The following is a 26,501-nucleotide window of genomic DNA, read 5'->3' as shown; positions in this document are numbered from 1 at the left end:
ATATCTAGTAGTTCTAGGTGAAGCTTGTGGAAATCATCAACACAGCGGATCAGTCACACATCACGATTTCAGATATTCTGCAGCGAGCAGCCCCTTCGTCTAACTACGGTGCGAGCATGGACATGCAGGTACATCAAGAGTTCACAAAATGGGCTGTAAATCAAGGTGTCATTATCAACAATGTTTCGCCTTTCCGGTTTCCAGAAAAGGGTCTGGGACTGATAGCGAACAAGAATTTTGAGGTAAAATAAATGAGCTGCTCGATGGAATATCACCCCTCTCGAAAAGTCATGTGCTTGCTAATCTGTAGTAGATAGGTGATACTCTGGTGCAGGTCCCCATAAAGACACTTCGTAAAGCTACGGATGTACCTTCTCAGTTTGCAGCGCTGGCACCTGAACTAGCTGTTCATGCTCTTTTCGCTCTATCTCTGGACTCGCTGCTCGGGCCGGAATGGAAAGTTACCCTCCCTTCCCAACAGGATATGCATAGTTCCATGCCTTTATTCTGGGATCCCTCATTACAAGAGCTTCTTCCGTACTCGGCCCGAGCTCTCCTTAAGACGCAAATGGAGAAAATTACTTCTGCTTGGACGATCATCTGCAAAGCATTTCCCGAACCACCCATAACCTACGATGAATTCATGTACAACTACAGTATTGTCAACAGTAGGACGTTCTACTACCTTTCACCGACCATCAAATCATCTAGATCACAACCACCACAAGAGAACCGTCTTGCATTGAATCCGTTCGCAGACTACATAAATCATAGTTCAGAACCCACGGTTGATGCAACTCTCAGTCGCGCTGGCTACACACGTAAGCAATATTATCCTTTTACTGTTATATCACTCATTCTCCCTATATCGTCACCCTAACCTCCATAATATGATCTGTGCAACAACTACACCTCTCCATGAAATCTTCGCCCAAACTCATTCCGCAGAAACATCAGCCATCGCTAACCCCCAACAACCTAGTCACGGCCTCGCAACCCATCAAGCAGGGCTCCGAAGTGCACATTTCATACGGAAGTCACAACAACGATTTTCTTCTCGTCGAGTATGGCTTCATACTCGACGACAACCGATGGGACGAGGTAACTCTGGATCCCTGGATAACACCATGGCTAAACGGAGAGCAAAAAGAGCACCTCGAAGAGATGGGGTTTCTCGGTAAATACCTCCTAGATCGAGACACCATATGTTATCGCACGCATGTAGTCCTCAGGATTATATGTCTACCGATAGGTAGATGGAAAAGATTCGTACAGGGATCTGAGGGCGAAGAGGTGTCTCAGGAGGCTGCGGATGAAGTTCTATTGAAAGTACTAATGGCTGGTAAGATGGAGATGATGGAAATAATCAAAAAAATAGACGAAAGCCAGGCAGGACTTGAAAGTCAAAGAAATACGTTGACCAGACGCTCGAACCAAATTGTTCTGTTGTTAAATAGAGCGTTAAATCGAATTGGAAGCTAAACTTCATGAATTTTAACTTTGCGTTGTATGATGGACTTCTGAGAAGCCCTCTCAAACCCACTGAATTATGGCATGAGGGTCTGGCTGTTCTATTGACGTTCATTCAATCAATGAGCCATGTTGCGTCTTGCAATAAACTTTAGTCGTCTTGGAAGAGCGAGTATCACTGACACTCGTAGCATCGTGCGAGATGGGTCAAAGGGGGTCAGTGCAACTACACAGAAAGTTGAGACTTAGTAAAAAGCAATCATCTGACAGCTCAAAATACATTCATCGTGTGAATCACACTTCTATGGTACATGTTTTATTTTGAAATACAAATTAAGAACTGAAAGTGCTCATTATTCCAAGTGTTAATTATGCCAGATCCCCGAGTTCAACGCCCTTTCCGTTATCTATACCTCATTCTGGTCTTGGTCTTTTGGCGCCGTGTGGATTCTGCCAGTCACCACCAGCACTTTGATTTTGTTGAAAGAACGCAGGATTAAAGTGCGGTTGCATAGGTTGGAAGCCATTCCCGCCTAATTTCTCGAGTCAGTGATAAATCCCGTAGTCCCTGTGTGGTGTTTGATTTCAGCTGATAAGTAGCTGTTTCGACGTACCTTGCATTGCACCACCCATTTGTGCCATATTACCCATGTTCATAGGCATTCCCATTCCGCCCATTCCACCCATTGGCATACCTCCCATGGGCATGCCTCCCATCATGTTATTTCCCATTCCCCCTCGACCGCCTCTCATACCTCCAGGGCCACCCCGCATGCCGCCCATCATGCCTCCACGATTGAATCCACCAAATTGATTTCCCATGGGATTTCCTTGAAACCCGCCACCCATTGAAGAATTAAAGCCCCCGCCCATGGATCCTCCTGAGCCTGAAAAGTTACGGTTGAAATTGCCTTGATTCATGTTGTTCATACCTCCACGAGAAGAGTTGTATCCACCGCCACGCCCGCGGAAATTACCACCAAAGTTGCCTGAAGTATGACTGCCCCTCTCACTGTTGTAACCTCCTGGTCCTGAGCTTGATCGACTATTTTGGCCTTCTTTCGTGGCGCGGGCTGGCGCGTCTTTCGGTAAGGTGCGGAATGGATTGACATTTGGATTGTGGAATGTGACTGTCTGCTTCTTCACATATTGGTGACCTTCACCGAAAGCGTCAATCTTTCGTTTCACTGCCGTTGCAGCTTGTTGGGACGTAAATTCCACATAGGCTTGTCTGTGCAAAAAGTCAGTAGATGCTCGGCATTGGAAGATACTGTGTGTAGTGAGTTACCCCTTGCTCTTTCCATTAACCTTGTGCTCGGAGAAAGTCATCTCCTTCAGCTCATCTTCGACTTGAGCCTGATTGATCCATCCCCGGATATCATCGTCGGTATTCCACCAATGTAATTCTGATATGAGCAAGGCCGTAGTCGCACCTTGATCGATTGGGCGATCGTCGGAGCCTTCCTTTCTCTTTACACCTTGTTGTTGAGGGGCCTGCTTGGGTATGTTGAGAATGTCTCGTCCAGATTCGTCGGTACTCTTTATCTTTTGTTGGCCTTCAGCGAGTTCATCCTTCTCATGACTAACCTTGATATCTACATAATCGTCATCTTGTTCTTCGTGTTTACCATTAGTTTCGGCAGCTGGTGCGACCGGAGGTTCAACGCCGTCAATCTTGACATCACCTTCATCATCTTTCTTGAAGATTGTGTCCTGTTCAGTGTTGGTATCTCCATAGATATCAATGTCGAACTCGTCATCAGCCATGGCGTCTGAATGTGCACACGAGGTACCTTGACTTTCAAGTGAAGGGTGAGTTTTGGTTGAAAAATGATGTTTTGTATTGCTTATGAACAGTTTGAGTTGATGTTATGCCACAGGAAAATGGATTCTGTGAGAAAATAGAAACAGGATCAGCGGGTGAAAACAGAAGAAGGGCCATTGGATGGCAGAGGTCAACGCATGTATAGCATTGGAAGCAGAGTCTGAAATACATGGGATAGAATTCAATGAATACGTACACTCCTAAAACCTGGAGGATATTGCTTCAATAAATGAGGTCAAAGTCCGAGAGCCTTCTTTGGCAACTACAGACAGAATGGAGATATAAGACGAAGCTCTGTGCTTGCAGTCTCTTTGAATTTGTGATGTAAAGAAGCCCAACAGATGAATAAACCTCCTATGCCGAAATATTGGAAGAGAGAGGCGAGGCAAAAAAAGTGTAATCCAGCCTGAAATTGAAAAGCAGAAATGAAGATGTCAGTTGTCCAAATGCCTTGTTCATCAATAGCAGAAGCACAGAGTAACCGAAGCCTTGCTGTACAATTCCGTCCCTCAAGTACCCTTCACGTCCAGTGTTTACTGATTTGCTTGTTTGGATTGGGTGGGTGTATTGAGTTGAGCGGTGGGTGATTGATTGAATGCGACAGAATTCTCGAGTCGACGTGAAGGTTCGCAATTGATATCTCTCGTTGGGACTCTGAGGTACGAGGATAGTGCTTGACAACTGTAAGTCGAGTCGAGTGTGTGGGTGGTACTTTTGTTCACCATGAAATGAAAATGGATTCTGGAGGCAGGAAGTATCTATTGCTGTCACAGGTATTATCGAATTATATGGAAAGAAAGTTGTGCTGGGAGAGTTCCATACAATATTCCAATGTTAGGCGCGGTATCGCGATGAGCTGAAATCCTAGTAGCTCGAGGGATCGATAATGGAGATACGAGGTGGGTATTTGAGGAAGTAAAGATCAGCGATTGAGAAAGGGCATGGAAAAGAAAGAAGAAAGGAAGTTTGGGCACTTTATACGTCGTTGTCGATGAGGATGACAATAGCGACGACAATAGAGAGAGAGTTGAGGGAAGGGAAAGTTGGAATTCTTTCTTTGATTCTTTCTTTCTTCTCCTCTACGATTGGATTTCGCGCGCCGCTGAGCTTCAAATACCTTTTTAATGCCCAGTGCTAATTTGGTACCAGGAGCCAGGCAAGGTGCTGGTGCTGGTGCTAACTAATAAAACCACTGTTCCCTGCCCATGGCCGATGGTCTTAGGTAATCATTAAGTAATCAATCTCATTGATGCCTAAGGCATAACACTCGCAGCCTCATGCCTCCAGCTACTACCCAGTGGCTTTCGGATTTTGAAGGTTCTCATTGGATCAATTCACATGCTTTAATTTCTTGAGCCTACCTACCTTATCTGGCTTCTTCGAAATTCCCCCAGCTACCTAATATCTATTGGCTTCACTCGCAACGGAATTTAAAATCTTTCTCAATCATACATACCATACCATACACTTTCAAACTATCCAACATTGAAACGTCGGCCACAAATTAGTTCTTCAACAAAAGTATAATTCGAACCTCTCGAGGATCAATTGTCTACTTCCTCAATCCCACCCTCAACTCCTCAACTTCTTCACAACCATGGCAGACCAAATTCAAGAGTTTATGGAGATTCCAAGAGACTTCATCAAAGATGGTACTCAATTTGTCAATAAATGCACAAAGCGTAAGAATCAGTATTTTCCATTGGTTACAACGGGACTTGAGTTTCTAACATATTATAGCTGATCGTCGCGAATTCCTCAACATCGCTCGAGCTGTAGCGATGGGATTCCTTATTATGGGAGCCGTTGGATACATCGTAAAATTGATCCATATACCACTCAACAACATATTGGTCGGTGGCGCATAGTTTGGGGATGGGCAACGGACGATGATTTCTACACTACGGTGACTTGGTCGTTTGTGGGAAAGGGGAGCATTGAACCTGCACCGAACGAGGGTGAGATGGACGAGCTGTTGGCGTATAAATGGATGGAGTTTCTCACAAAATCTAAGGATGTATTATATTTGGCCTTGGTGGCAGTTACTGTTCCTGGCATTGCTTGCGTCTGGAACAAATGGTCCAAGTTGAATGGGACTATATTAAATAATATCCCGCACATTGTCAAAACAGCCACTGTATGTTGTGAGACTTTTTCCTTGAGAACAACGGTGGATAAAAGTTGGAATGGCGGTTGGAGTGATGCTTTACATCATCCCGGAATCATGTTGGATTTAAATCACTGGCGATGCGTTCGGATTGGAAAACCACTTCAAACCCAAGTAGGTATGAATGTATCAGGAAATGCCTTACCATGAGTGGATAAGCTGGCAATAGATATGAATTATCGATACTCTATTTACCATGAAGCCAAAGTATAGTGTTAGCTTGGAGTCTGAAGACTTACAACGCCTCTTTCCAACTTCATCTCTGACGCTTAGCTCCATAACGAGATGATTGAAGGTGCGCTCCAAAAGATGAAAGGGGAATGAGCAGAAGAAGCGCATAATGGGGTCACTACCAACTGGTGTGTCCAGTACAGGGATGCCACATTACTCCATCAGTAATCCATCATTTGATGGAGTAATGTTTACTAGTTTGTCAGAAGCTATTGAGGTGGTGGGTTGAGAAAACATGAACAGCAAGATGTAAGAATGTAAGGGAGTGCAACAATGGTGACTTGGGGTATAAAACAGATGTTGAATGGTAGAGAAAGGTAAATAAGTAGATGACAATGCTAGGGGGTGGATGCTTGATACCAAAATCGAGGAGAGCAGATCAAGTCCATAGTTAAGCTAGTTATTGCTAGCGCGAGATGTATTGAAAAGACAAACTGGACGATAGTATAGCGTTATACTCGTTATGGTCGAGTGCGATTATTCAGAGAATACCCAAGCTCGAGCTCAGATATTCAGTTGTACTGGATGACATGAAAGCATGAGAATATCTTCTCAAAATATATTCTGATGATTCATTTCAAGAATATATGTCAAAAACGTCTTCATCATCGGATTTAAATGGATTTAAGTACATGTGATAAGAAACTCCGAGGCACTGATAAGAATAATGACCCTCTTTCCACTACTCCACCCCACTGACAAAGCATCCTCACCTCATGATATCACTACACTTTCCCTTCTACCAATACATTTGGAGCAGCAAGCTTCAATTCTGATATATGTCTGATACATGCAACATTATTATACCAGTTACTGATACTAGTTAACGGGTGATGAACGTCACTCGCTGTCATTCAACTCCCAAGAAACCTAGATCCATCTAAAATGAACTTGAAGTGCAACAAGTAGTGCATTGTTGTGGAATACCTACCTCTCTCTCTTTGCCACCTACGTTGTTCACTACCCCATACAATACTACTGAAAATTTCTTGTTTGTTGTTTTGCTCCGAAGAAGCATTGGAAAGTAGGCGTGTCAATCTACTCGTACTCTACTATTCTCAATGGCTTCCCAGAGAAGCGTATCAGGTGCCTTACCGCCAGATAATCCCATGGCCGGGAATGGAGAGGGAGATGATTCAAATCTTATAGTAGAAGATAGAGACGACGAAGAAGAGGAAGAAGATGCAGATGATGATTATGCCGACGAGCAGGATGAGGATGATGAGATTGATGATGATGACGAAGACGACGACGATGACGATGAAGTTGGTTTTGGTAAGTCTAGACTATCATTGCATTTGAAACTCTCCTAGTCAAGTTTTACTGACATATATCGCCCATCTTTCAGATGTGCAAGTTGAAATTGAGGACGATGAAGACGAAGGTGCCACCGCAGTCGATCATAGTGAGATCTACACATCCTTCACCTTGTTCCAGACCATCTGGCTTATACTCCGATTCCATTTAGCTACCCGAACAAGATATCTTCTACGGGTGTTGGCCGCCCACCCAGATGTTCGAAATATTATACGCTTTACCACTGACCTCGACGAGGACGAGCTCGCTTTGTGGCCACGAAGGCGTAGGAGAAGTACACCCGATCCAAATAGGTTCCCTAAAGTGCCAAGCATTGTTGGGGAAGAACTAATGGCGTCGGGTGATTTTGGATCCAATGATGCACAAACTCCAGGCAGAGATGATCATATTAGGGGCCGAAAGCGTTTGGCAAGAAGAATATTAGACCGCGAAATAGCATCAGGGAACTTTGCAGCCCAGGTGATAAATCGGAAAACAATGGCACAAGTGAGCAACACACAGGCAGGCTTATTTCTAGGCAGTAAACTAATAGAATCCCAGGAAATGTTACCATCTTCGAATGCCGATACCATAATCAATTACGATGAGCCCGTTTATTCAGGTCAATTTTCGGATGACGGTAACTTCTTCTTTGCCGTCACCAAGGATTTCAAAGTCCGCATGTATGATACATCCAACCCTTATAAGTGGCGGTACTATAAGACTGTAAGCTACCCTTATGGGCAATGTAAGTACAAGCTTTTCGTATTATGGCTTATTTCGGTCCCAACACATGATCCATCCGCGTCTTCGTCAATTCCCATTGAGCCCGTAGAGTAACTCAAGTATTGACAGTCATTAGGGACCCTTACTGATGCTTCACTGAGCCCTGACAACAAATATCTCGCTTACACCTCCATACGTAGCACTGTTTGTCTCGCTCCGACAGATCCAAATGATATGGGAGATCCCTATAATCTGGAGCTCGGTGATCCTGCCACTAGTTTCCGAAATCCTAGGCTCGATCGACGAGGGTCATTTGGTATTTGGTCGATTCGATTTTCTGGTGACGGACGTGAGCTTGTCGCTGGAACCACAGGCGGTTCCATTGTTGTATATGACATAGAAAGTCGTCGTCCACTTCATAGGATATTTGGGCATGATGAAGATGTCAATGCAGTATGTTTTGCCGACAAGTCATCGCCTCACATTCTTTACTCTGGATCAGATGATACAACTATCAAGGTGTGGGATACCAGGAGTATGGGCGATAGTCGAGAAGCGGGTGCATTTATTGGTCACATTGAGGGATTAACGTATCTCGATAGCAAAGGAGACGGTCGTAAGTTTTTGATTCGTGGTTGTTCAAGAACGGTGCACTAAAACATTGAAGGCTATATCCTCAGCAATGGTAAGGACCAGAGCATGAAGCTATGGGACTTGCGTATGGTCATGAGTTCGGCTCAATTTTCCAACATCAGGGCAAATGAACGTCGCCCCGGAACAAACTTTGATTATCGATGGGGACGTTATGATGAAGATGATTGGTACCACGATAAAAATGATAATTCTTTGGTCACATTCAGAGGCCATAGGGTAATGCGGACTCTGATTAGATGTCATTTCTCTCCGCCTGGAAGTACTAATTCAAGATATGTCTATTCTGGAAGTGAAGACGGGAAAGTGTACATATGGAATATGGATGCAACGCTTGCGGGCAAAGTCGATGTTTTCCAGGCAACAAAGAATACAAGGCCGCCCCCACCAGGTCAATGGCACGGGGGGTGGCATGGAGGATGGCGTGACGATATAGATGAAGTAAATAGTCCGAGGTGGAAAACAGTAGTTAGAGATGCTAGTTGGCATCCCACTGCTCCCATGATCGCTGGTAGGTCCACCTATTCCAATACTAATTCTTTTCGGCTAACAAATTTCAGCATCTGCGTGGAACGGTTATGGTACTGAGCAGGGCACCGTCACTACCCATTCTTGGAATGAGGGTGCTGAAGACGATGAAGCCGAACCTAAAATGGGATTAAGGGTAAATGCGAAGTTAGAACATGATTCTCACCTTTACCCAGCCCACTCAGGCCGCAACGAAAGAATTCGAAATCTCAACAGTCTCTTGCCGAATGCTGATGACGATGAAAACGACGATGACGATTAGGGCATATTCAGGAGGGAATTCACAGTTTGTAGTGCTGGGCGATATACTGTAAGGAGTCGTTGGGTGTCGATGTATTAGACTTCTTTCAGAATTTTCCAACATCATAAATCCTGCCATCTTTGAAACTTGGAGCTATTCACAATGGTATCTAGTTGTAGAAGTGCTTCAATATTCGTATAAAACCACATGAAAGCTGCAAAAGTATCACTGTACAACGTGTGCCCCATCGTGCGTGCATAGTTAGTGTGAGCTCGATATTTTAAAGTTGTAGATACTTGTGATACTAATATAGAGGAGCCGCTGATAGACTGGTCTATGCCGATTACGCTTGCTGCCCGCACCATTCCCGGGCGACATTTTCAAATCATGGTCTATAAGGATCGGGAAGACAAGTTATCTATTATTGTAATTTGGCATTTTGTGAAATGAGGAATCACGATGCAACACTCGTCTCTCGGTGTCCGTACTATCTAAAACAGCAGTCGTATGCACACGGGGTGGAAGTGGATGGGCAAGTATAATGAGCCATGGAAAACTCGTGGGCCTACTTAAAAGGATTACAAGTCGGTCATTGTGGCTGGGATTCGCGTTAATTTATTCTTTTCTTTTGATGAAGCCTCTTGGCCGGTCACGGTGTCCATTGGTTTTGGTCTTCCAGTAATCGAGAGATGTCCATCTCTCCAATATAAGGGAATGGGGGCGGAGGCCAATCAAAAGACTGTGAGAATGACAAGCTGTCTGTAGGTTCTGCGGTAGGCTATCTGGTGTTAATAGAAGAATGTTAAGTGGGAAACTGGGAAAAGATGGATGGTAACTGTACCTTTAATATCTCATGATTCAAAGCAAATGTAGTTGAATCGATTGTAGCGTGATTAGATGTGTTAGACAGGTCCTCAACCTGTGTAGGCTTGCTCTGAGACTGTGATGCTGTCCGAGTAGTATCGTCCTCCCCGGATCTAAACAGTTCGGGATGCTTGTTCCTGAGGCGATCTCTAAGATCAGTAGGCTGTCGGTCCTGAAGGTTGAATTGAGGATCTCTCTGTATTCTTGTCCACGCAGGCCCATAAATATTATAACCTTCTCTAATTTCACGATCGTCTTGGTTGGAGAAGGGTCGTTTCTTCCTCCGATCTGACTGTTTGAATGGCGCCTTTATTCCTAACTCTTGAAGGGATGTGAGATTTCTCCGATGGTTTCGAGGCTTTCGCCCAGGATTAGAGCCAGAGTTTGACAAAGTCTCATCAGCCTCTTGATCTTCACCAGTCATGAAATTTCCGGTCAATGGGTCGAAAGTTACCAATTCCGTTTTTGACTGTGCTTTTGCACTCTCTGCCTTGGTACCAGTATGATAGTTTCCAGAATTGCGGCTTCCGGCTCTGAGTTCTTCTGGACAACAAGTTCTAAAGCGATCTTTCAGGTCTACTCCTGACCTATTGTTGAAAGTGAACTTCGGATCTTCTAATATATCCATCCACTTCCCCACGCCATACTTATCCACACCAAGCAGCAGGTTGTTCGTCTCGTCTTCGGACCACTTTTTCCTCGTCTTTACGTCTTTTCTCTTTTTCTTCGTACTCGCCTTCTGGCCCAAGACTTCCTGGGTCGTTGCTACGATCACACCATCTGTCTTTAAATCCTCCCTCATTTCTGTGACTTTGGGAGCCAAAGCATTCAAGGTATTTCTCCCATGACTATCGTGAAATGAGCTTGATGCAATAGGCGGGAACAATGCAGCCTGAGGGGGCGGTTCATGTAAGCCGATGATGATAGGTGGCACCACTTGTTTATTTGATCTTTGCTTTTTGGGTGGTCTAGGCAATTGAACAAACTCATCACTCCCATTTTCCCTATGTTGTTGCTTTTTGGGATGTAGTGGTCTTGCGTTGCCAGTGTTGTCATCTAAAATCTTTCGCAGAGATTGCGGAGAAGAACTACCCAATGTTCGTTCAATTGCACTAATGTCCTTTCCTATACCCGCATTCCCTATTCGCAAACCCTCTTCTGAGTCTCGATAATTGACTTCATTGTCGTCAAGTGGAGCAATGGACGAGGAATGCTGCGATACTTGTGATGATGGCTCACCAGATCGTGTTCCAGCATTGGGTTCTAAAACAAGCGGTCGGTGAGAAGTTTGCAGAATGTTTCGATCGTGCAATGGAGGAAGTTCTAAAGAGGGGGAGTTTGTGATGGCTTCAGATGCATCGTTATTAAGAATAGACATTAAATGGGGCTCAATAGTTGTACGCATTATGTTGTCATGGATCCGACATATTGTGAAGACGTTAAAATTGGTAATTTTTCTCTTGTATGATGATGAATGGGTATGTAGACAACACAAAAGAAATTGCCCCAGAAACAAGAGTCAAGAGTCAAGAACAGAAGAATAGAAGAATAGAAGAATAGAGGAATGAAAGAATGAAAGGATGAAACAAGGAAGGAAGTAGGTAAAGTAGTAGATTATTGATAGATATATGAAATGATATAATTATGATGTATGTATGATGTGAACTTTATCAATAAGTTTCAATGACCTGGTGGACTTTTCAAACTAGTTCGTTCTAGATGATGGACCTCACCAATCACACATAATTACTAAGAATAAAGTTTCCCGCACGTTACTAGTGGATGAAAATCAATACTACTTTGTTGGAGTTAATACTATAATAAATTACTTATTTATTAAAAAGTCATTACAACATACGATTTTAGATTATATTATATTTTTAACTTATCATTAAGGAATATTTAGCTATTAAAGAAAGAAAAAATAAATTCTCTATATAGTTATCGTTAATATAAAAGTATAGAGAGAAGTCTTTAATATTAATGATATTATACGAGTATAAATCAAAAGATTCCTTCATATCAATTTTAGTATAATCATGAATAGATTATCTATTCCGTTCAAGTAAGAATAATTCAAAATCTCGTATTATTTATTAGTGAATTCGAATAGAGCTTAGATAACCCCTTCCCTCTACTTCCAATCACACCGACTCTCAGCCTCCTTCAATCAAAATATTCACTAAATTATTATACAGCTCCATTACTTCTAGACCTTCAAACTTAACCTGCTTCAATGGATACTCTTCACCATCACAAGCTGCAAAAGTACAGAGCAGCTTCGGTATACGACTACATCTGAAAGGATAATCTTAACATAGGTACTGACACGGTCCTACTTTATCTACAAAAATATTTCAACATTGATACATCACCATATCTGTACAGCAATCAATAAACATGGCTTCGATCTTGCCCCTCTTCCCAAAGTTTGTCTTCACAGTCTTGGAGCCTATTTCACTGTAAGTTTGTATTTGACATTTGCAATGTTGACATCAACATACTGATTAGGACATAGTTTAGCTGCTTTTATAGTTGCAATGATTTCCCCAGAGTGGTTTATTCAGGAGCAGGTTGTAATTTCGCGTCACCTACCTATTAGTGATAATGCACGGGCTGTTGCGCTACAACTAGGCATGGTATATCTTCTGATGGCCATGGTAGAAATCGCCATTCTTAGCGGTACGCAGGAGTCGAAAGTCGTTAGGAACTATCTCTTTGCTTGTTGGTTGGGTGATATTGGTCATTTTGTTGTTACCTACCGTGTCTTGGGATGGGAAAGGGTCGGAAATGTCACTCAATGGAATTCAATGACTTTTGGAAATATAGGAGTAACGGTAAGACCACTCTCAATCTGTACTTTTCATGCGGTGGAATTCGATGTCTAACATGTAGCAGGTATTCTTGTTCTTGACACGTTCGGCCTATCTTCTTGGCCTGTTCGGCCCACACAAGAAAGGTGCCGCAAAGCTTGCTTGAGATGAGACCATTTGGAATGAGCCCCGAGGCTTAAGGAAAGAATACAAGCATGATATGGTCAGCCCATGAGTCGTTCCACCATTAGTCGACTGGCGAATACATCGATTTGATTTGGGCAACATTACAAGAGGAACTTTCCGCTAATGCTCGTTGGACCGTAATCAGCCATATAAATGGATACTCAATAACAACTTTATATCTTGACGCCGTGTTCTGTACTACTAAATGATTTCAATGCTTATCCGTGAACATACTGTAATGATTGCTCATGAGTATGTAAAACAAAGAGGCGGTGCTGCTAGAAGAGCTCAACTTGAAACGTTCATTACTGACGACATACGTGCCCTATCTACAAATACAGGCCGGACCAATAGCTAACTATGTGTGTCGTGTTACAATTCACGCCACAATAGTAAAATCGAAGATTGAAGAAGATGATGGCTAATGCCTCAGAGTATTTTATGACCAATGTGCGTGACTGTTATGAACAGTAGAGTATCTCACACAGATCAATCTTCCCTGTCACCATCATCCCTTCGAGGCTCGAAGTTAAGCTGTTGCAATTTTCAGCATGGTGTGTGCAATGTAAACTTGGCAAAACTTACAGTATTTCCATTGTACAACTCATGATGGTTGTCATTATGATTCTGATCTCTAAGAGTTCTTAGATTTGACGCACGGCCACCTCCTACTGATGCATTAGGTCCAGCCATCTGTTCTGTATTCGATGCAGCAGCCGAACCACCAACAATGCTACCAAGAGTAGCCATTACCCTATTGACACCCCAGGCGCCGAGGCCGTATCCAGCAGCAATTCCTCTAGATAAGATGCCACTTGATTCTGTTGCTTCATAAGCCGAAGTATACGTTGGAACCGGAACAATGATAAGTCTGTTGCCTCCATATTAGTGTCAAAGAGTATCGATCAAGACTATATAGGCCTAAGTGAAATGTTACTCACGTAGCGCTTGGAAACAGACCTAACGATGCTATGGGTTGACTTTCATCGGTCATTGAGAGGGTTTTGTTTGGCAAAGGCGTACAAACGTGCTTGAATATATAAGGCACGTCGTCCTTTTGTTGACTATCAATCCACTAGTCATCGTCAGCATTGCCATTTATTGTCTTCAGGTACATAAAAGTTGTTGATGATGCAGTTTTTCAATACCCTAGGAAAATATCATTGGTGCTTTAATGGACTTCTTCACATTACCTTTCTCACGTCACCACTTAGGGTACTGGTGCTAGAGAATCTCGAACGTATGGAAGATCCATCAAAAAGTCTGATCTGAAGGGCACAATCCTGTGCCTTTGACACCGGGGTTGGTATGGATGTGTCCTTGTCGCTGGATGCCATTGGCTGTTCTGTGGAGTGATTACTACGACTAGACTTGCGTCCTGCATCGTTTCGTCTTCTTGCTTTGTCACTCTCAACGAGTGCAAGAATGCGCGCTCGCTCTTCTCTAGCCTCTTGCTGACGCTTCTTTTGAATCGCAGCATAACTAACGGTTTCCGCCGCTTGAGATGGGTTTCTAGAGTGATCTTCCGCAGTGGCCTTTGAATCTTCAGGTAGTTTGCCTTTGGGGTCTCTAGGAAGAGAGCTCGAGCTCGGTTGCCCAGTAGCATTATTACGAATTGATTGTAAAACGGACGTAGAACCGTTGTTCGGATTACCAGTGGGTGAAACACCCGATGATTGGCCTTCGGTCGTACGTCGTTCTGGATTCTCCAAGGTTCGCGTTCCATTTGGTGAAATAGGGCGGTCATTCTCGACATTCCTCTGGTTAGATGTAGATTCCAAGGCTTTCTTGAATCGTGTCAAAAAGTCGTCTTTGGTTATGCCTGCACTTAAATATTCTTTGAGTTCTCCATTCCTGTGGGCCCAAAGGTCAGCACTCCCAGCACATTTTTTTACTGCCTGCAGGCAACCGTAGAAGAAATAGAAAGGCCAAATAAAATTGAAGCAAAAGAAGTAGACGCATGACTGTGTAAGGGGAAAGCGTGACTATTCGCGAATCCATGCAACTTCAACATGAACAGAAAGACGCATTTTGTTACACTTGAACATTTGAGATAAAGCACCATCGTTAAGAATGCACGATTGATTTATGCCCCATACTTATAAAATCTGCCCCGTCCGTGTGCATCAAGATATACCGAATGAAAGAAAGAGTTAATCGTGCTCACCAAATAGCAACAAGAGTTGGAGCTTTTGGAATAGGAAAGATTGCAGCGAGATAGTTGGCTTCTTCAGAACCAGCACTGAGGCGCAGCAAAACTGTTCTTTCTTGTAGGTGAGAACTTAACTAGACAACGATTTAGCATCTAGCAAGAGGGGTTCACCATTCTCAAATTACCTCGGAATCTCGCAAGAAATCATCTTCCCAGAGTCTGCTTTCTTCATTGCCATCTATTGGGCACGTGGTCATTACATCGATCGAATGAAAACGTGAGAGGAATGGTATTTACTCGTTACGAAACATGCAACAAGTTTAGATTCCGCTAAAGCCTTGCTGATCCCGCTATTGATATCACCGGTGTAAAACATTGCCGCCGCTGTCATATACCGAAATCGCTAAACAATATATTTCTTGGATGACTTTGCAGAAGTGGGGAGGTATATCGATTTCCTGCGTCAATATGGAGACCGTGTTATGAAGACCGACTCTAGCTATGAGGGCGAAAAATGTAAACAGGTATGGTTATCTGGCGTGAGCAAGTCAATGGATCGTTGAGGGGAAGTACAAATAGTTGATTTCTTTACTGTAGTGACCTTGATTGTAAGTCAATGGAACAGTGTAAATGTCACCTGGTATTCAAGATGTTTATGAGGGTAGATATAATTGCTTCAATCCTAGACGATATGATGTGGTATGATATCTTGATGGAAAGAGTTGTGGTGACAGAGTGAATAGATGTTCTAGATGGATTCTGGGTACTGGTAGACTGGTAGCCCTGGAGGCGTTTGATACCCTTCAAATTACCTATGCAACCGGGCCTCCCCGCCATGGATCACAAAGGTTCAGGTGGCTTGTGTGGCGAGTGTGGCTGATAACCGCTCAAACAAGTACCCCGGCCCTCCTACGTAGGTAATCAGACAATTTCAAAAAATAGTCTTGCACGTGCACGACATACCTTATGTTGCGATAAAAGAGCTGGAGAGAATATAATACTTATACTTGTAGCTACCTAGTGGAATCTGCTAGAGTAATAACATCGAAGGAATCCCTAGCATATTGACGTTGTTTATACACTTCATGCGTCAATCGTATTAAATATGCGTCCCCCTGTCTCAGCTCTATCTTACAATCGTATCAATACGTTTTCATCTCATACTAGGAGGATAACTTTTCCCTTCCAATCCCCAAAATGCCCAAGAAATCATCGATGTTTCGCAGGAACCCGCGTCAAGTCCAGACAGGCTGCTGATGATCCCAATTTCACATCTATTATAGACAATCCCCCGAACTTGGTGCGCACAGGAAGAAGGCATGGGCCTGGTCTTATTATTCTAGGTAAGTCACGAGCTGCCCAACTTTTCTTGCCTAGAAGACTGTCTAATATACATGATATAAATAGCTTTGATTCCTCTAACAGCTTTCGCCTTGGGGACATGGCAAGTGCAACGTTTGGATTGGAAATCAAAGCTCATTGCAAAATTTGAGGATCGCCTCGTTCGTGATCCTTTACCACTTCCCCCACACATTGATCCTTCGGCAATCAAAGAATTCGACTATAGGAGAATCTTTGCGACTGGTCACTTTAGACACGATCAAGAAATGCTGATTGGCCCTCGATTGCATGATGGGAAAGACGGATATCTCGTCATTACTCCTTTGGAGCGAGATGGTAAGGGCACTAGTGTTCTTGTAAACCGGGGTTGGATCGAAAAGAAATATAAGAAGCAAACAAGTAGGCCTGATGGGTTGCCTCAAGGTGAGGTAACGGTCGAGGGATTGTTGCGGGAACCTTGGAAGAAGAATTATTTCACGCCAGATAATAGTCCACAGACTCAGGAATTTTACTTTCCTGACGTCGAGCAAATGGCTAAGTTGACAGGAAGTCAACCTGTTTGGATTGAAGAAACAATGGGTAAGATGGTATTTTCATTATTTTTCGAGTGCCACAAAGCTTACAAAACCACAGAACCTGACCTCTTGATGGCTTGGGATCGCGCTGCACGTGGGATTCCAATAGGAAGACCGGCAGAAGTCAATCTCCGAAACAACCACACACAGTACATATTTACATGGTAGGTACTTCTAACGATTAGCGAAAAAGTTAAATACATCCTGTCGTCATGTGTGCTAACGCTATAATTTGACAGGTACGCCTTGGCTGCTGCTACGTCAGTTATGCTATGGATGGTTGTAAAGAAACCATCTGCAGACATCGCTCGACGAGTTCGTCAAAATAAAGAATGGTCTTGAGGATAGCGCGTGTTTTACCTCATTTTCTGGGTGGTTTTGGTCGGGGCCGGTCTTTCGAAATCAAGGGGGGAACCATTCTTACGTCTTGTAAGAGCTCTCTAGGCAAGCGACTTTGTGCAAGTGAAAATGGCGTTGTTGTAGCATTGGTTTGGCGTTGTCTGTAAAACACTCAGCACGTATCAAGACTCTAGTCATGTTTAGATAAATACCTTCTCATCAACATTAAAACATCACTCTCATCAATTGTTTTGCGTCCGGCATGTTCAGAGTATGTGCTTAAATCGTCACTAATCTGTTCGAAGAACCAGTCGGTTGCTTGCATGATCGCATCAAGAGCATCCCCACTCAGCTTGTCTCCTTTGCCGGCTCCAATCCTTGCCAGGCTGATTGCATGTTTCTTCACTACACCTAGAGGTAATGATTTGTATTTCAACCCATGTTTTGAAACCTTGTTAACCTTCTTCTGGAATGTCCTCTTAGAATTTTCTGATATCGCCTTTTGAACGGATACTGTAAGGGGTTCGTCATCACTAAGACGGGAGTCCTCGAACGCTCCTATCGACAGTCTTCGAGTGCCATCTTCACCGTCTATGGCTTCATCGTCCATTATAAGATCCGACAGTCTTCGAGTGTCACTCTCACCATTCATGGCTTCATCGTCCGTTACAAGATCCGACAGTCTTCGAGTGTCACTCTCACCATTCATGGCTTCATCATCCATTTCAAAATCATCTCCTTGAAAATTGGCAGGAGGGGAAGAAATTTCGTCCATAATAGGCATCGCAGTTGAAGTATCTTCTGGTGATGGCGAAGGTTCAAATTGCGCTGGTATTTCGGGCTGCGGAACTGTGAACACAAAAGTCGCATCCCTTTCCTCGGACGGTGAATTGTATGGTCTGATATCACTACTTCGCCCTGGTAGAAGAGACCGGCGATGCAACGCGGTTTCCAATTCTCCCTGTAATCCTGCGCGATCACTAGCTTGCGTCAGCTCAATGGGCCTGTTTGAATGTAGGCTCCTGGACTTACCTTCCGAAAAATGGAGAGTTAGCCATCTCTCGAAAATCATCATTCTCAAAATCATTTGCATTGAAGAAGCTTGTTTCCATTTCATCTCGTCCAAAGTCTGCTTCGTCCAAGTTTCCGAACTGATCGCTTCCACGGATGCTCCCGAAACTACCCCTCGAGAACAGCCTGCTCGGTCTCTCAGTGACAGCTCTCCTTGAAAGCTCGATAGATCGCGTGGTCAGATTTTCGTCCTCTAAAGCCGCCAAACTAGGAAGCAAAAGACTTTCGTCATCCTCATTATCATCTTCGTCATTGTCGTCATCTAGGGGGATGGAAAGTCGTGGGGGCACAAGGTTCGGACCGTCGTCAAAGTCGTCATCCAAAAGTAAAGTCTGTCTTCTGGAGTTGCTGGGTGCTCTTTGAGGAGATGGAATTGTCGGACGGGTTTGAGGAGCTAAAGTCCTGCTCAATAATCGCAATACATCTCGAGGTGTTTCCCTTTGCTGTCTACCACTTCGTCTTCTATCCTTCCCTGGAGTCAATCCTGCTCGTCGAGCCTCAACTTCTCGCAAAGCTGCTCTCCCATGGGGTGTCAGAGTCTTGGTCCTGAATTCTGAGCCACCTAACCTTGAGCCACGACTGGGCGTTCTCGAATAGCTTGCGTCTGTTGGAGATAGTCCAGCAGTAGAAGTGCGGCGCAAAGGAGTTTCTGGTCTTCCACTCATAGCAATGTATATCTTCTATTGGCAAATAGATAAAATGTTAATTACTATGCTTTGTCGTTTTCCTGGTAAAGATTAATTTCGATTTGACGGACAAATTTATTCTGTTGCAAAGTAAATCTAACATGTACTTATTAGTGGAAATTTCATAGTGTTGAGTTAAACATCAATGATCGAAATATCAATGTTTAGATAAGACGCGTCCAGAACAGTAATTGTAGTATTGTACGCGCGAACCTTATCTTATCTTAGCGTTAGCGATATGCAATACAATTGTGGATCCGCAAGGCTTTAAATTATTTTATGAAGAACTTCGATTGAAAAAGGCTGAGAAAGAGAAATAGGAAGAGAAAGAGAAAGCAATTAATAAGTTCTTTGTATGCTACAACCAGGATCAGAATCATAATTGTCAAAGTCAAAATTTTGTCCGCATAGGAACCTAAGTAGGATCTTTCGCGCAAAACTTCACAGCAATTCCTACTACGAAAGTCTTCGAGTCGGCGCCGACTTGAGCTCACACTATCACAATGTCAATTGAAAATGAACTCCAGGATCCTCTGATTGAAGAAGTGAGAGCTCCAACGACCGGATCTGGACCTGGCACTTCCAATAAAACAGCTTCGAAGAAAAGAAAGCGTGGAGGAAATCATGATCAAGAGGGGCCCAAGGAAAAGATTAACGAAGGTGCGAAAAGGAAGAAGCATTCCTCATTTAATGATGAGGATATCGATCTCGAGGCTGGTCTCAACAACGCAATTGCAAAGATGAACGATCATTTGATAGTTGATTATGTCGCAAGCCAAACAAGAAGATTCGAAAGTGATCTTAGTTCCGTTGAATTAGAAGATCGATACATACCAGGTGAACAGAACCTACCCTTAAATATGCTATGAACTTGGCTAATGTATTGGCATGTAATAGTCTCTGCTGTTCAGGACACTACATCATGGACAAAGCCACGAAATCTCGATAATTTACCAGAGTTTTTGGAGAAATTTTCTGACAATACAACAAAACTTTGGTCAGCGTCAAAGAAGAATGGATCACCACACACAATCATTGTTACTGCTGCAGGCCTCAGGGCAGCCGATCTTGCTAGGTATAGTCACTTTCCTGTTATGATTGGGCTTGGCAGTATGTATGTGTATGCATGTTCTCATCTGACAACTTTATAGAGCGGTACGAAAATTTCAGACCAAAGATGTGAAAGTTGCAAAGTTATTTGCAAAGCACATCAAGCTCAAGGACTCCATTGGATTTCTAAAATCTTCAAGGACCGGAATCGCTGTCGGTACACCTCAGAGATTGAAGGATTTGATGGATGAAGGTTCGCTCGCGGTCGATAGGTTGGAGAGAATTGTGATCGATGCCTCTCATATTGATCAGAAGAAGAGGGGTATACTTGAAATGAAAGAGACGCAGATCCCTTTAACAACTTGGCTAGGCCAGAAACCATTCAGGGAGAGATATGAAGGCTCCACGGATAAGTTACAGATTCTATTTTATTGACTGCAATTGTCAATTCCTTTCATAAATTTTCAAAATAGAACTTTTAATAAAAGTAGATAATCATAATCAGAGGAAGGTGCAAATGTCCGATGCAGCTTTGGCGTGATGTAGCAAGTCCGTGTTGCATGATTACTCGAGGAGGAAGGTCTGACCAAATAAGAGCTGCTAGTATGAAGCTTTCCTGCTTCTCTCATTTTTGGTCCTCTTCTTATTCGTTCTAGTCTACGTATCTCAACACAACAACTTCTCCTCCGGCCGTTTCCACACACTCATTGAACCCGTTTTCTTGATAAAACGATTCCTAACAAAAGTGCCTACTCGCAACGTTCCAGGGTCATTTGGCGACCATCCTATGATTGTGGGACCAAGTGTGTCCGAACTACTACGTATATCATGAGGCGTGCCATCTTGCTATTAGCCGTGGCAATGGTGAACAATCCCGCTACAAGTGACGGGAATTTTCCTGCTCCCGGTAAAGATGTTTCTTTGGAGATTCAGGCGTACCACATTAACAGTTATTTGCAGGTTGTGCAGTGCGGTGTTGGGAAAACACAAAATATGCCAGCAAATGTGTGGACAAAAACACATGTCTTTGCCAAGATGCGGAATATCATAACGTTGGTCATACCATAGCTTTGCCCTGTCGTTGCTTCTAATGCTCAACGCCATACGCTGACTGATTTACTGCAGTCCGTCTTCAAATGCATATATTCCCAATGCGATACTGCACATTTTGGTTCCGCGTTACATCATACAATTACTCGATGCGTTGGCGTTGCCGACAACATCATTCTAGCCGTACCTCGGCTTTCAAATCACGATTCCTTGCGCCGAAGAGAAGCTGAATATCTTCAAGGTGTCAAGATAGAAGACTCGCAGTCAATTGCGGGATATCCAACACTTAGCGGACTTCAGATTCAAAGTGCTCTCCCATTTGCATCTGCAGTAACCTTTTCATCGCTTCCACCCATGGTGCACCTCACGAGAGACACTGTGGCAGCATCAGTGACAACATCCGCCACAGCGCCTTTTGATTTGATTCACACAACCTATAATACTGCCCCGGAACTCGTCACGGCCAGTCCCCTTCTTTATACTGGAGACGCCTTTAAAATACTACCAAGCATAGGGTTCCCTTTCCTGGCTCCCATTTTAGGATTATACTTGGCTGTTTGATAGCCAGATGCAAGTTGACGGAAATTTCTGGATCTCAACGGAAGGGCGCGTGGGACGACTTTCAAATAGTGTGAAGTGACAAGGGTGGATACATACATAACATGATCCATCAGTATTTGATATTACATCCATGTATTTTTGCCTCTTAATGATACAGCTCAGCCTTCGAACGATTGCATGGAAAGCCTAGGATAATAGAACAAGAAGTGGTGGTCGAGAGGCGTTCAAGGCACTTCCATCTCCTTTGTGTTTTGTCTACCTGGTAGAAGTTTTGTTAGGAGTAATATACGTTAGTATGCACTTTAAGCGACGAAATAGATTATGATAAAATTCCCTACCTCGAGCCTACCAAAGCTTCAAGATTGGAAAGTGATTGACTGATGAATGCTTTTCCCACCAAATTGGCCCATCGTAGAACTAGCCCAAATCGGCTAGTGAAGATAAATCCCTCTCACCGCCATAGGCAGAATATTTCTCGCGACAGGAAATAATCAAACTGGAAACTCGAAAATTGTTTGGCTAGATTTTGACATTCTGATAACCACCTATTCTTCCAATTCCTACATCAACTATCCAACCATTCATTTAGTTTCATTATGGGATTTGGAACGGGAGCTTCTCGAGCCGAAAGAAAAGCCAAAAGGCGCAAGATCGAGAATTCAATTCCCGACATACCTGACGGCCTTGAAACAGAAGCAAATGACGATGGCGCCGTTTCGACAAAAAGAAAAAGATCTATAGATGATGACGCGAAAGTTGGCCAGACCGTCACTTTAAACAGGAACGAAGAAACCGCATATCAGAACGTAGAGTCCCATCACAAGTCCAAGAAGAATAAAACCTCTTCAACCGAATCGTCTTCACTGCCCATGCAAATTGAAGAGCCATCAGATATAGCGGAGACCGAAGCTGCGCCTAAGAAGTCTAAGAAGGAAAGGAAAGCGGAGAGGAAAGCTAGGGAGGCTGATGCAAAGTCAACGTCTATAACGCAGACGGCAGAACCTGCGACAGAAAATGCTACTGGACCCTCTGATCAAATTAATGCCGAGAAAAAACGTTCGAAGACCAAGAAGCAAGGAGCTGTTTCTGGTGGAAATTCCGAGAGCAAGGCTGCAAGATTCATTGTTTTTATCGGTAGAAGTCCCTCCCTAAGACATTTTCTATTTTTTGGGCTCACATGTTGTTAGGAAACCTGCCATTCACTGCTACAACAGCATCGATAAAAAACCACTTTGCAGCCGTTAAACCTGCATCGGTCCGCCATCTCACGGAGAAGGAAAATCCTACTAAATCAAGGGGCTGTGCTTTCCTTGAGTTCGAAGGCTATGATCACATGAAAACTTGCTTGAAGCAATTTCACCAATCCACGTTCAATGATGGTATCTCAGCACCAAGGAAGCTCAACGTTGAGCTGACGTGAGTAACATCCTTCCGCCCACCATTCGTGTTCCATCTAACCGTTATGATAGTGCCGGAGGCGGTGGTAACACTAAAGATCGTCGGTCCAAAATCAAAGAGAAAAATGTGAAACTGAATGAGCAACGTGTGAGACAAGCACAAGAGGTAATGATTCTCCTATTTTATATGTTTCTGCTGCTGGACGGCACACTTCTCTGGCAAGAGGTACATTTGCTTGTTCGTGACATACTAACAAAAACACCAGGCCGACAATCCTAAGGTTAGCAAAAAGGAAGCAGTTCAGGGAGTGAAGCATGTATTGGCTGAGGATAGTGGAGTCCATCCAAGTAGAAAGGCAAGAATCGGTGGATGAATTATGATACCCGTTTAAAATAGCATACAAATTGAAGTGAACCAATCTTCAGTATTAATGAAATTCAAGATACATATTGATTTGTTCATTACACCATGCATTTATCGTGACCTATCTACAGAAAAAGAGGTATCTTCGGTATCTTCAGGGACGCATGTTGCATCGATATATGCTGCCACATCCATATAATGCCAAATTCTACAGCATAGAATTGAAAAAGTCGATAAACAGAAAAAGCTTGTATTAACCCATTCATATTTCCCCGCACCTTACTCCTCGAAACTCTCCATCTCCGATTATTGTAGAAGTTAAAGCACTTCCAACCAGTTCACTGTATCTATAGATCGTCGCCTGTTGTTGTCTCAAATCAATCTGACTTCATAGAACTGTACACTTAGACTTCTTCGGCTTGGGTGCTTGTTGTTGTGGGCTCAGGACAGCACTTCATGTGGTCAGTTTCTCAGTCATATCATGCTTCGAGGAAAATATCTTACCGAATTGCCTCATCGAATACACTCTTGAGGTTTCTCTGCGTGAGCGCAGAACATTCTAAATATTTGTGTGCCCTGATTTCTTTGGCAACAACTCTTGCCTGGTCATAGGTTACAGGCTCCATTCGTTTGGATCTAAGGGATTCTTTGGTAGGCTCGTCATCTCGAAGATCCAATTTCGTTCCAACAAGAATAATTGGAACGCCAGGCGCATGGTGGGATATCTCAGGAAACCACTGTCATTCAATTGAGTCAGTGAAACATGATCACATTTTGCGAATCTTGAAGATTTCCACACATACCTTTGCTCGGACGTTATCGAAAGATGGAGGGCTGACAATCGAAAAACAGATCAAAAATACGTCTGTTTGGGGGTAGGAAAGCGGGCGCAGTCTATCATAATCTTCTTGTCCAGCAGTATCCCACAGACCTAAGCTTATTGGCTTTCCGTCAACCATCACGCTGGCAGAATAATTATCGAATCTAGCCAAGTTAGTGGCCAGCCTGTTGTAACCAAGCATCCAAACTCACACAGTAGGGATGTATTCTCCAGGAAATGCATTAGTAGTATACGAAATCAGGAGACATGTCTGTAAAAATAATGTCAGTGATTGAGTTGATTATGACATTGATAAAAGGGAGAGAAGTACTTTGCCAACAGCTCCATCTCCTGTCACAACACACTGTTCACAGATAAGGTCAGTTTCCTTGCTCAACAAACTGTGAGATCGATATTCCCATATGATATAATGAATCTGACCTTGAGCGATTGGGTTCCTGGTGCTGCCATTTTCCGATCTTTGAGATGATTTCTTGAGTTTGCTTGCGTTGATGGGTGTGTATCCGAGGATGAAGGAGTCGGATGGTTGTGTTATTTTTTGGTAGGATCGCCCTGCATGATTATTAGATCTTTGGACACAATGGAAACTGACTGTACTGGTCTGTATAAATAAAGAACAAGAGGTATCAAATGGAAAATGCAAGAGGATGTGTACCTTCTTCAGATGTTTCAAAATAATGGATGTTGTTTTCAATTAGGAAGCAAGTGCGGGATTGATTGACTGTGGTAGTATCAGGGTGTGAATTGATTGAATTCAATGTTGATTATATGGTGAATCCCGATGATTTAGTTATTATTTACTTGAGTTGATAAGGAAGACGGATCGATTGATGATTGTGTCAAAAGTGTGTAAAATGTAATTCGATCGACAGCAAGATGAGGAAAGTCGCAATAATGGATTAAAAAGCGAGCAAGACTGCTATGATCTGTTGTTGAGACAAAGCATGAAGCCTGAGCGCGGCAGGCTACTGAAGACATGAGGCAGATCTGTAACTACAAGCTTACGATAGAGCCATTTATCACGGGTTTCTTAGCGCCGCTGAGCGTACAGGGAACTAAGCCTATTAAAGCGCGTGAAGTATAAACATTGCAATTAATAGAGGAAAAAGAAATTAATATAATAAAATAAAGAGAGCCTATTAATGAGTGACTAATAAGTAAATTAATATAAAAGAACTAAGATAGTAGAGTATATAAATTATAAAATTAGATTTTCTCTTTAACTTATAAAAGAATAATTATTAATCTTATATTGTTATAATAAAGTAATTTAATATTTTAAAGAAGAAAATTGTTTCTAACTTTCGAGACTATTTCTACTAAGTTATCTCTTATAAGTTGTTTTTTATAATATTATTTATTAAGATATTCCTTTATATAACATTATTTTTCTATAATTAAAAATTTCTTCGAGAAAGAATTTTTCTTTGAGAAAGTATATTATATATATCTAATTTAAATTCTTAAAATGTTCTTATCTCTGAAAATCACTACGAATTTAGATTTTGAACTAAAATTATTATTACTATTATTAATCAAAATATTGAATATTATTCGAAATTTAAAATATACTTATCATTTTTCAAAATTTTATTTATCTAAGTCTTTACTTTTTTTTTATAGAAATTTCTATACTTATAATAATTATTAAGAGCTATTTAATATTCTCTACTAATTAGTATAATATTTATATAATAATATCATTAAAACCGAATTAGATTAATTATAATTCTATTTAAGACTATTAATTGTATTAAATCTATCTTTGAATAGAATTTTTTAAATAATTTAATAATTGTTATATACATTATAATTTATAAAGATTTTCTTAAAAACTTATTTCTTTAAGAAAATTCTTTGATTTAGAATTCAGATTCTTTCTAATTGATTATTGTTTTAAATAATTTACTTTTAACTTGAATATTTTAATAGATATAAAATATTAGATTATAAAGCTGTCTTAATATTAAAGCTAAAACTATACTACTTAAAGATATCGGCTATATAGATTATATAAGCTACGCTACTAGTATATAGTCTGTACGCTATATATTTTTATATTATTTTTATATATTT

General features: G+C 42.3%; 13 protein-coding genes across 13 annotated transcripts; 8 read left to right on the top strand and 5 right to left on the bottom strand.

Moving 5' to 3' along the window:
* Positions 1–116: 116 nt before the first annotated feature.
* On the top strand, positions 117–1,482 carry EAE98_011329 (uncharacterized protein; the record flags this gene model as incomplete). Its single annotated transcript, XM_038958951.1, has 3 exons — positions 117–242; positions 314–821; positions 983–1,482. 3 exons carry the CDS (start codon positions 117–119, stop codon positions 1,480–1,482), a joined length of 1,134 nt encoding a protein of 377 aa, XP_038804630.1.
* A 402-nt stretch (positions 1,483–1,884) lies between these two features.
* EAE98_011328 (uncharacterized protein) lies at positions 1,885–3,237 on the bottom strand (the record flags this gene model as incomplete). Its single annotated transcript, XM_038958950.1, has 3 exons — positions 1,885–2,003; positions 2,085–2,701; positions 2,759–3,237. The coding sequence occupies 3 exons, from the start codon at positions 3,235–3,237 to the stop codon at positions 1,885–1,887; spliced, it is 1,215 nt and encodes a 404-aa protein (XP_038804629.1).
* Positions 3,238–4,892: 1,655 nt separating this feature from the next.
* EAE98_011327 (uncharacterized protein) lies at positions 4,893–5,163 on the top strand (the record flags this gene model as incomplete). The annotated part of the gene is made up of 2 exons (XM_038958949.1): positions 4,893–4,977; positions 5,036–5,163. The coding sequence occupies 2 exons, from the start codon at positions 4,893–4,895 to the stop codon at positions 5,161–5,163; spliced, it is 213 nt and encodes a 70-aa protein (XP_038804628.1).
* A 1,591-nt stretch (positions 5,164–6,754) lies between these two features.
* EAE98_011326 (uncharacterized protein) lies at positions 6,755–9,156 on the top strand (the record flags this gene model as incomplete). The annotated part of the gene is made up of 7 exons (XM_038958948.1): positions 6,755–6,968; positions 7,042–7,098; positions 7,162–7,496; positions 7,551–7,737; positions 7,852–8,331; positions 8,383–8,877; positions 8,927–9,156. The coding sequence occupies 7 exons, from the start codon at positions 6,755–6,757 to the stop codon at positions 9,154–9,156; spliced, it is 1,998 nt and encodes a 665-aa protein (XP_038804627.1).
* Positions 9,157–9,784: 628 nt separating this feature from the next.
* On the bottom strand, positions 9,785–11,404 carry EAE98_011325 (uncharacterized protein; the record flags this gene model as incomplete). The annotated part of the gene is made up of 2 exons (XM_038958947.1): positions 9,785–9,913; positions 9,977–11,404. 2 exons carry the CDS (start codon positions 11,402–11,404, stop codon positions 9,785–9,787), a joined length of 1,557 nt encoding a protein of 518 aa, XP_038804626.1.
* A 995-nt stretch (positions 11,405–12,399) lies between these two features.
* EAE98_011324 (uncharacterized protein) lies at positions 12,400–12,978 on the top strand (the record flags this gene model as incomplete). Its single annotated transcript, XM_038958946.1, has 3 exons — positions 12,400–12,461; positions 12,518–12,836; positions 12,898–12,978. The coding sequence occupies 3 exons, from the start codon at positions 12,400–12,402 to the stop codon at positions 12,976–12,978; spliced, it is 462 nt and encodes a 153-aa protein (XP_038804625.1).
* Positions 12,979–13,254: 276 nt separating this feature from the next.
* On the bottom strand, positions 13,255–15,912 carry EAE98_011323 (uncharacterized protein). The gene is made up of 8 exons (XM_038958945.1): positions 15,743–15,912; positions 15,448–15,684; positions 15,336–15,388; positions 15,166–15,284; positions 14,192–14,852; positions 13,940–14,073; positions 13,584–13,869; positions 13,255–13,532 (listed from the first exon to the last, which is right to left on the bottom strand). Exons 2-8 carry the CDS (start codon positions 15,539–15,541, stop codon positions 13,488–13,490), a joined length of 1,392 nt encoding a protein of 463 aa, XP_038804624.1. The 5' UTR covers positions 15,542–15,684; positions 15,743–15,912; the 3' UTR covers positions 13,255–13,487.
* A 343-nt stretch (positions 15,913–16,255) lies between these two features.
* Positions 16,256–17,408, top strand: EAE98_011322 (uncharacterized protein; the record flags this gene model as incomplete). Its single annotated transcript, XM_038958944.1, has 4 exons — positions 16,256–16,493; positions 16,558–17,070; positions 17,125–17,230; positions 17,306–17,408. 4 exons carry the CDS (start codon positions 16,256–16,258, stop codon positions 17,406–17,408), a joined length of 960 nt encoding a protein of 319 aa, XP_038804623.1.
* Positions 17,409–17,427: 19 nt separating this feature from the next.
* Positions 17,428–19,141, bottom strand: EAE98_011321 (uncharacterized protein; the record flags this gene model as incomplete). Its single annotated transcript, XM_038958943.1, has 3 exons — positions 17,428–17,566; positions 17,618–18,385; positions 18,438–19,141. 3 exons carry the CDS (start codon positions 19,139–19,141, stop codon positions 17,428–17,430), a joined length of 1,611 nt encoding a protein of 536 aa, XP_038804622.1.
* A 524-nt stretch (positions 19,142–19,665) lies between these two features.
* On the top strand, positions 19,666–20,647 carry EAE98_011320 (uncharacterized protein; the record flags this gene model as incomplete). Its single annotated transcript, XM_038958942.1, has 3 exons — positions 19,666–19,999; positions 20,060–20,237; positions 20,314–20,647. The coding sequence occupies 3 exons, from the start codon at positions 19,666–19,668 to the stop codon at positions 20,645–20,647; spliced, it is 846 nt and encodes a 281-aa protein (XP_038804621.1).
* Positions 20,648–21,040: 393 nt separating this feature from the next.
* Positions 21,041–21,823, top strand: EAE98_011319 (uncharacterized protein; the record flags this gene model as incomplete). Its single annotated transcript, XM_038958941.1, has 3 exons — positions 21,041–21,119; positions 21,173–21,264; positions 21,338–21,823. 3 exons carry the CDS (start codon positions 21,041–21,043, stop codon positions 21,821–21,823), a joined length of 657 nt encoding a protein of 218 aa, XP_038804620.1.
* A 596-nt stretch (positions 21,824–22,419) lies between these two features.
* EAE98_011318 (uncharacterized protein) lies at positions 22,420–23,594 on the top strand (the record flags this gene model as incomplete). The annotated part of the gene is made up of 4 exons (XM_038958940.1): positions 22,420–22,957; positions 23,011–23,239; positions 23,293–23,386; positions 23,487–23,594. 4 exons carry the CDS (start codon positions 22,420–22,422, stop codon positions 23,592–23,594), a joined length of 969 nt encoding a protein of 322 aa, XP_038804619.1.
* A 378-nt stretch (positions 23,595–23,972) lies between these two features.
* EAE98_011317 (uncharacterized protein) lies at positions 23,973–24,875 on the bottom strand (the record flags this gene model as incomplete). The annotated part of the gene is made up of 6 exons (XM_038958939.1): positions 23,973–24,036; positions 24,089–24,321; positions 24,388–24,568; positions 24,617–24,675; positions 24,736–24,768; positions 24,846–24,875. 6 exons carry the CDS (start codon positions 24,873–24,875, stop codon positions 23,973–23,975), a joined length of 600 nt encoding a protein of 199 aa, XP_038804618.1.
* Positions 24,876–26,501: the final 1,626 nt, after the last annotated feature.

This window comes from Botrytis deweyae (assembly GCF_014898535.1).
Source record: "Botrytis deweyae strain B1 chromosome Unknown BDEW_047, whole genome shotgun sequence".
Taxonomy (NCBI): Eukaryota; Fungi; Ascomycota; class Leotiomycetes; order Helotiales; family Sclerotiniaceae; genus Botrytis; species Botrytis deweyae.
The sequence above is the reverse complement of the archived record's forward strand: the minus strand, read 5'-3'. Positions and strand labels throughout refer to the sequence as shown.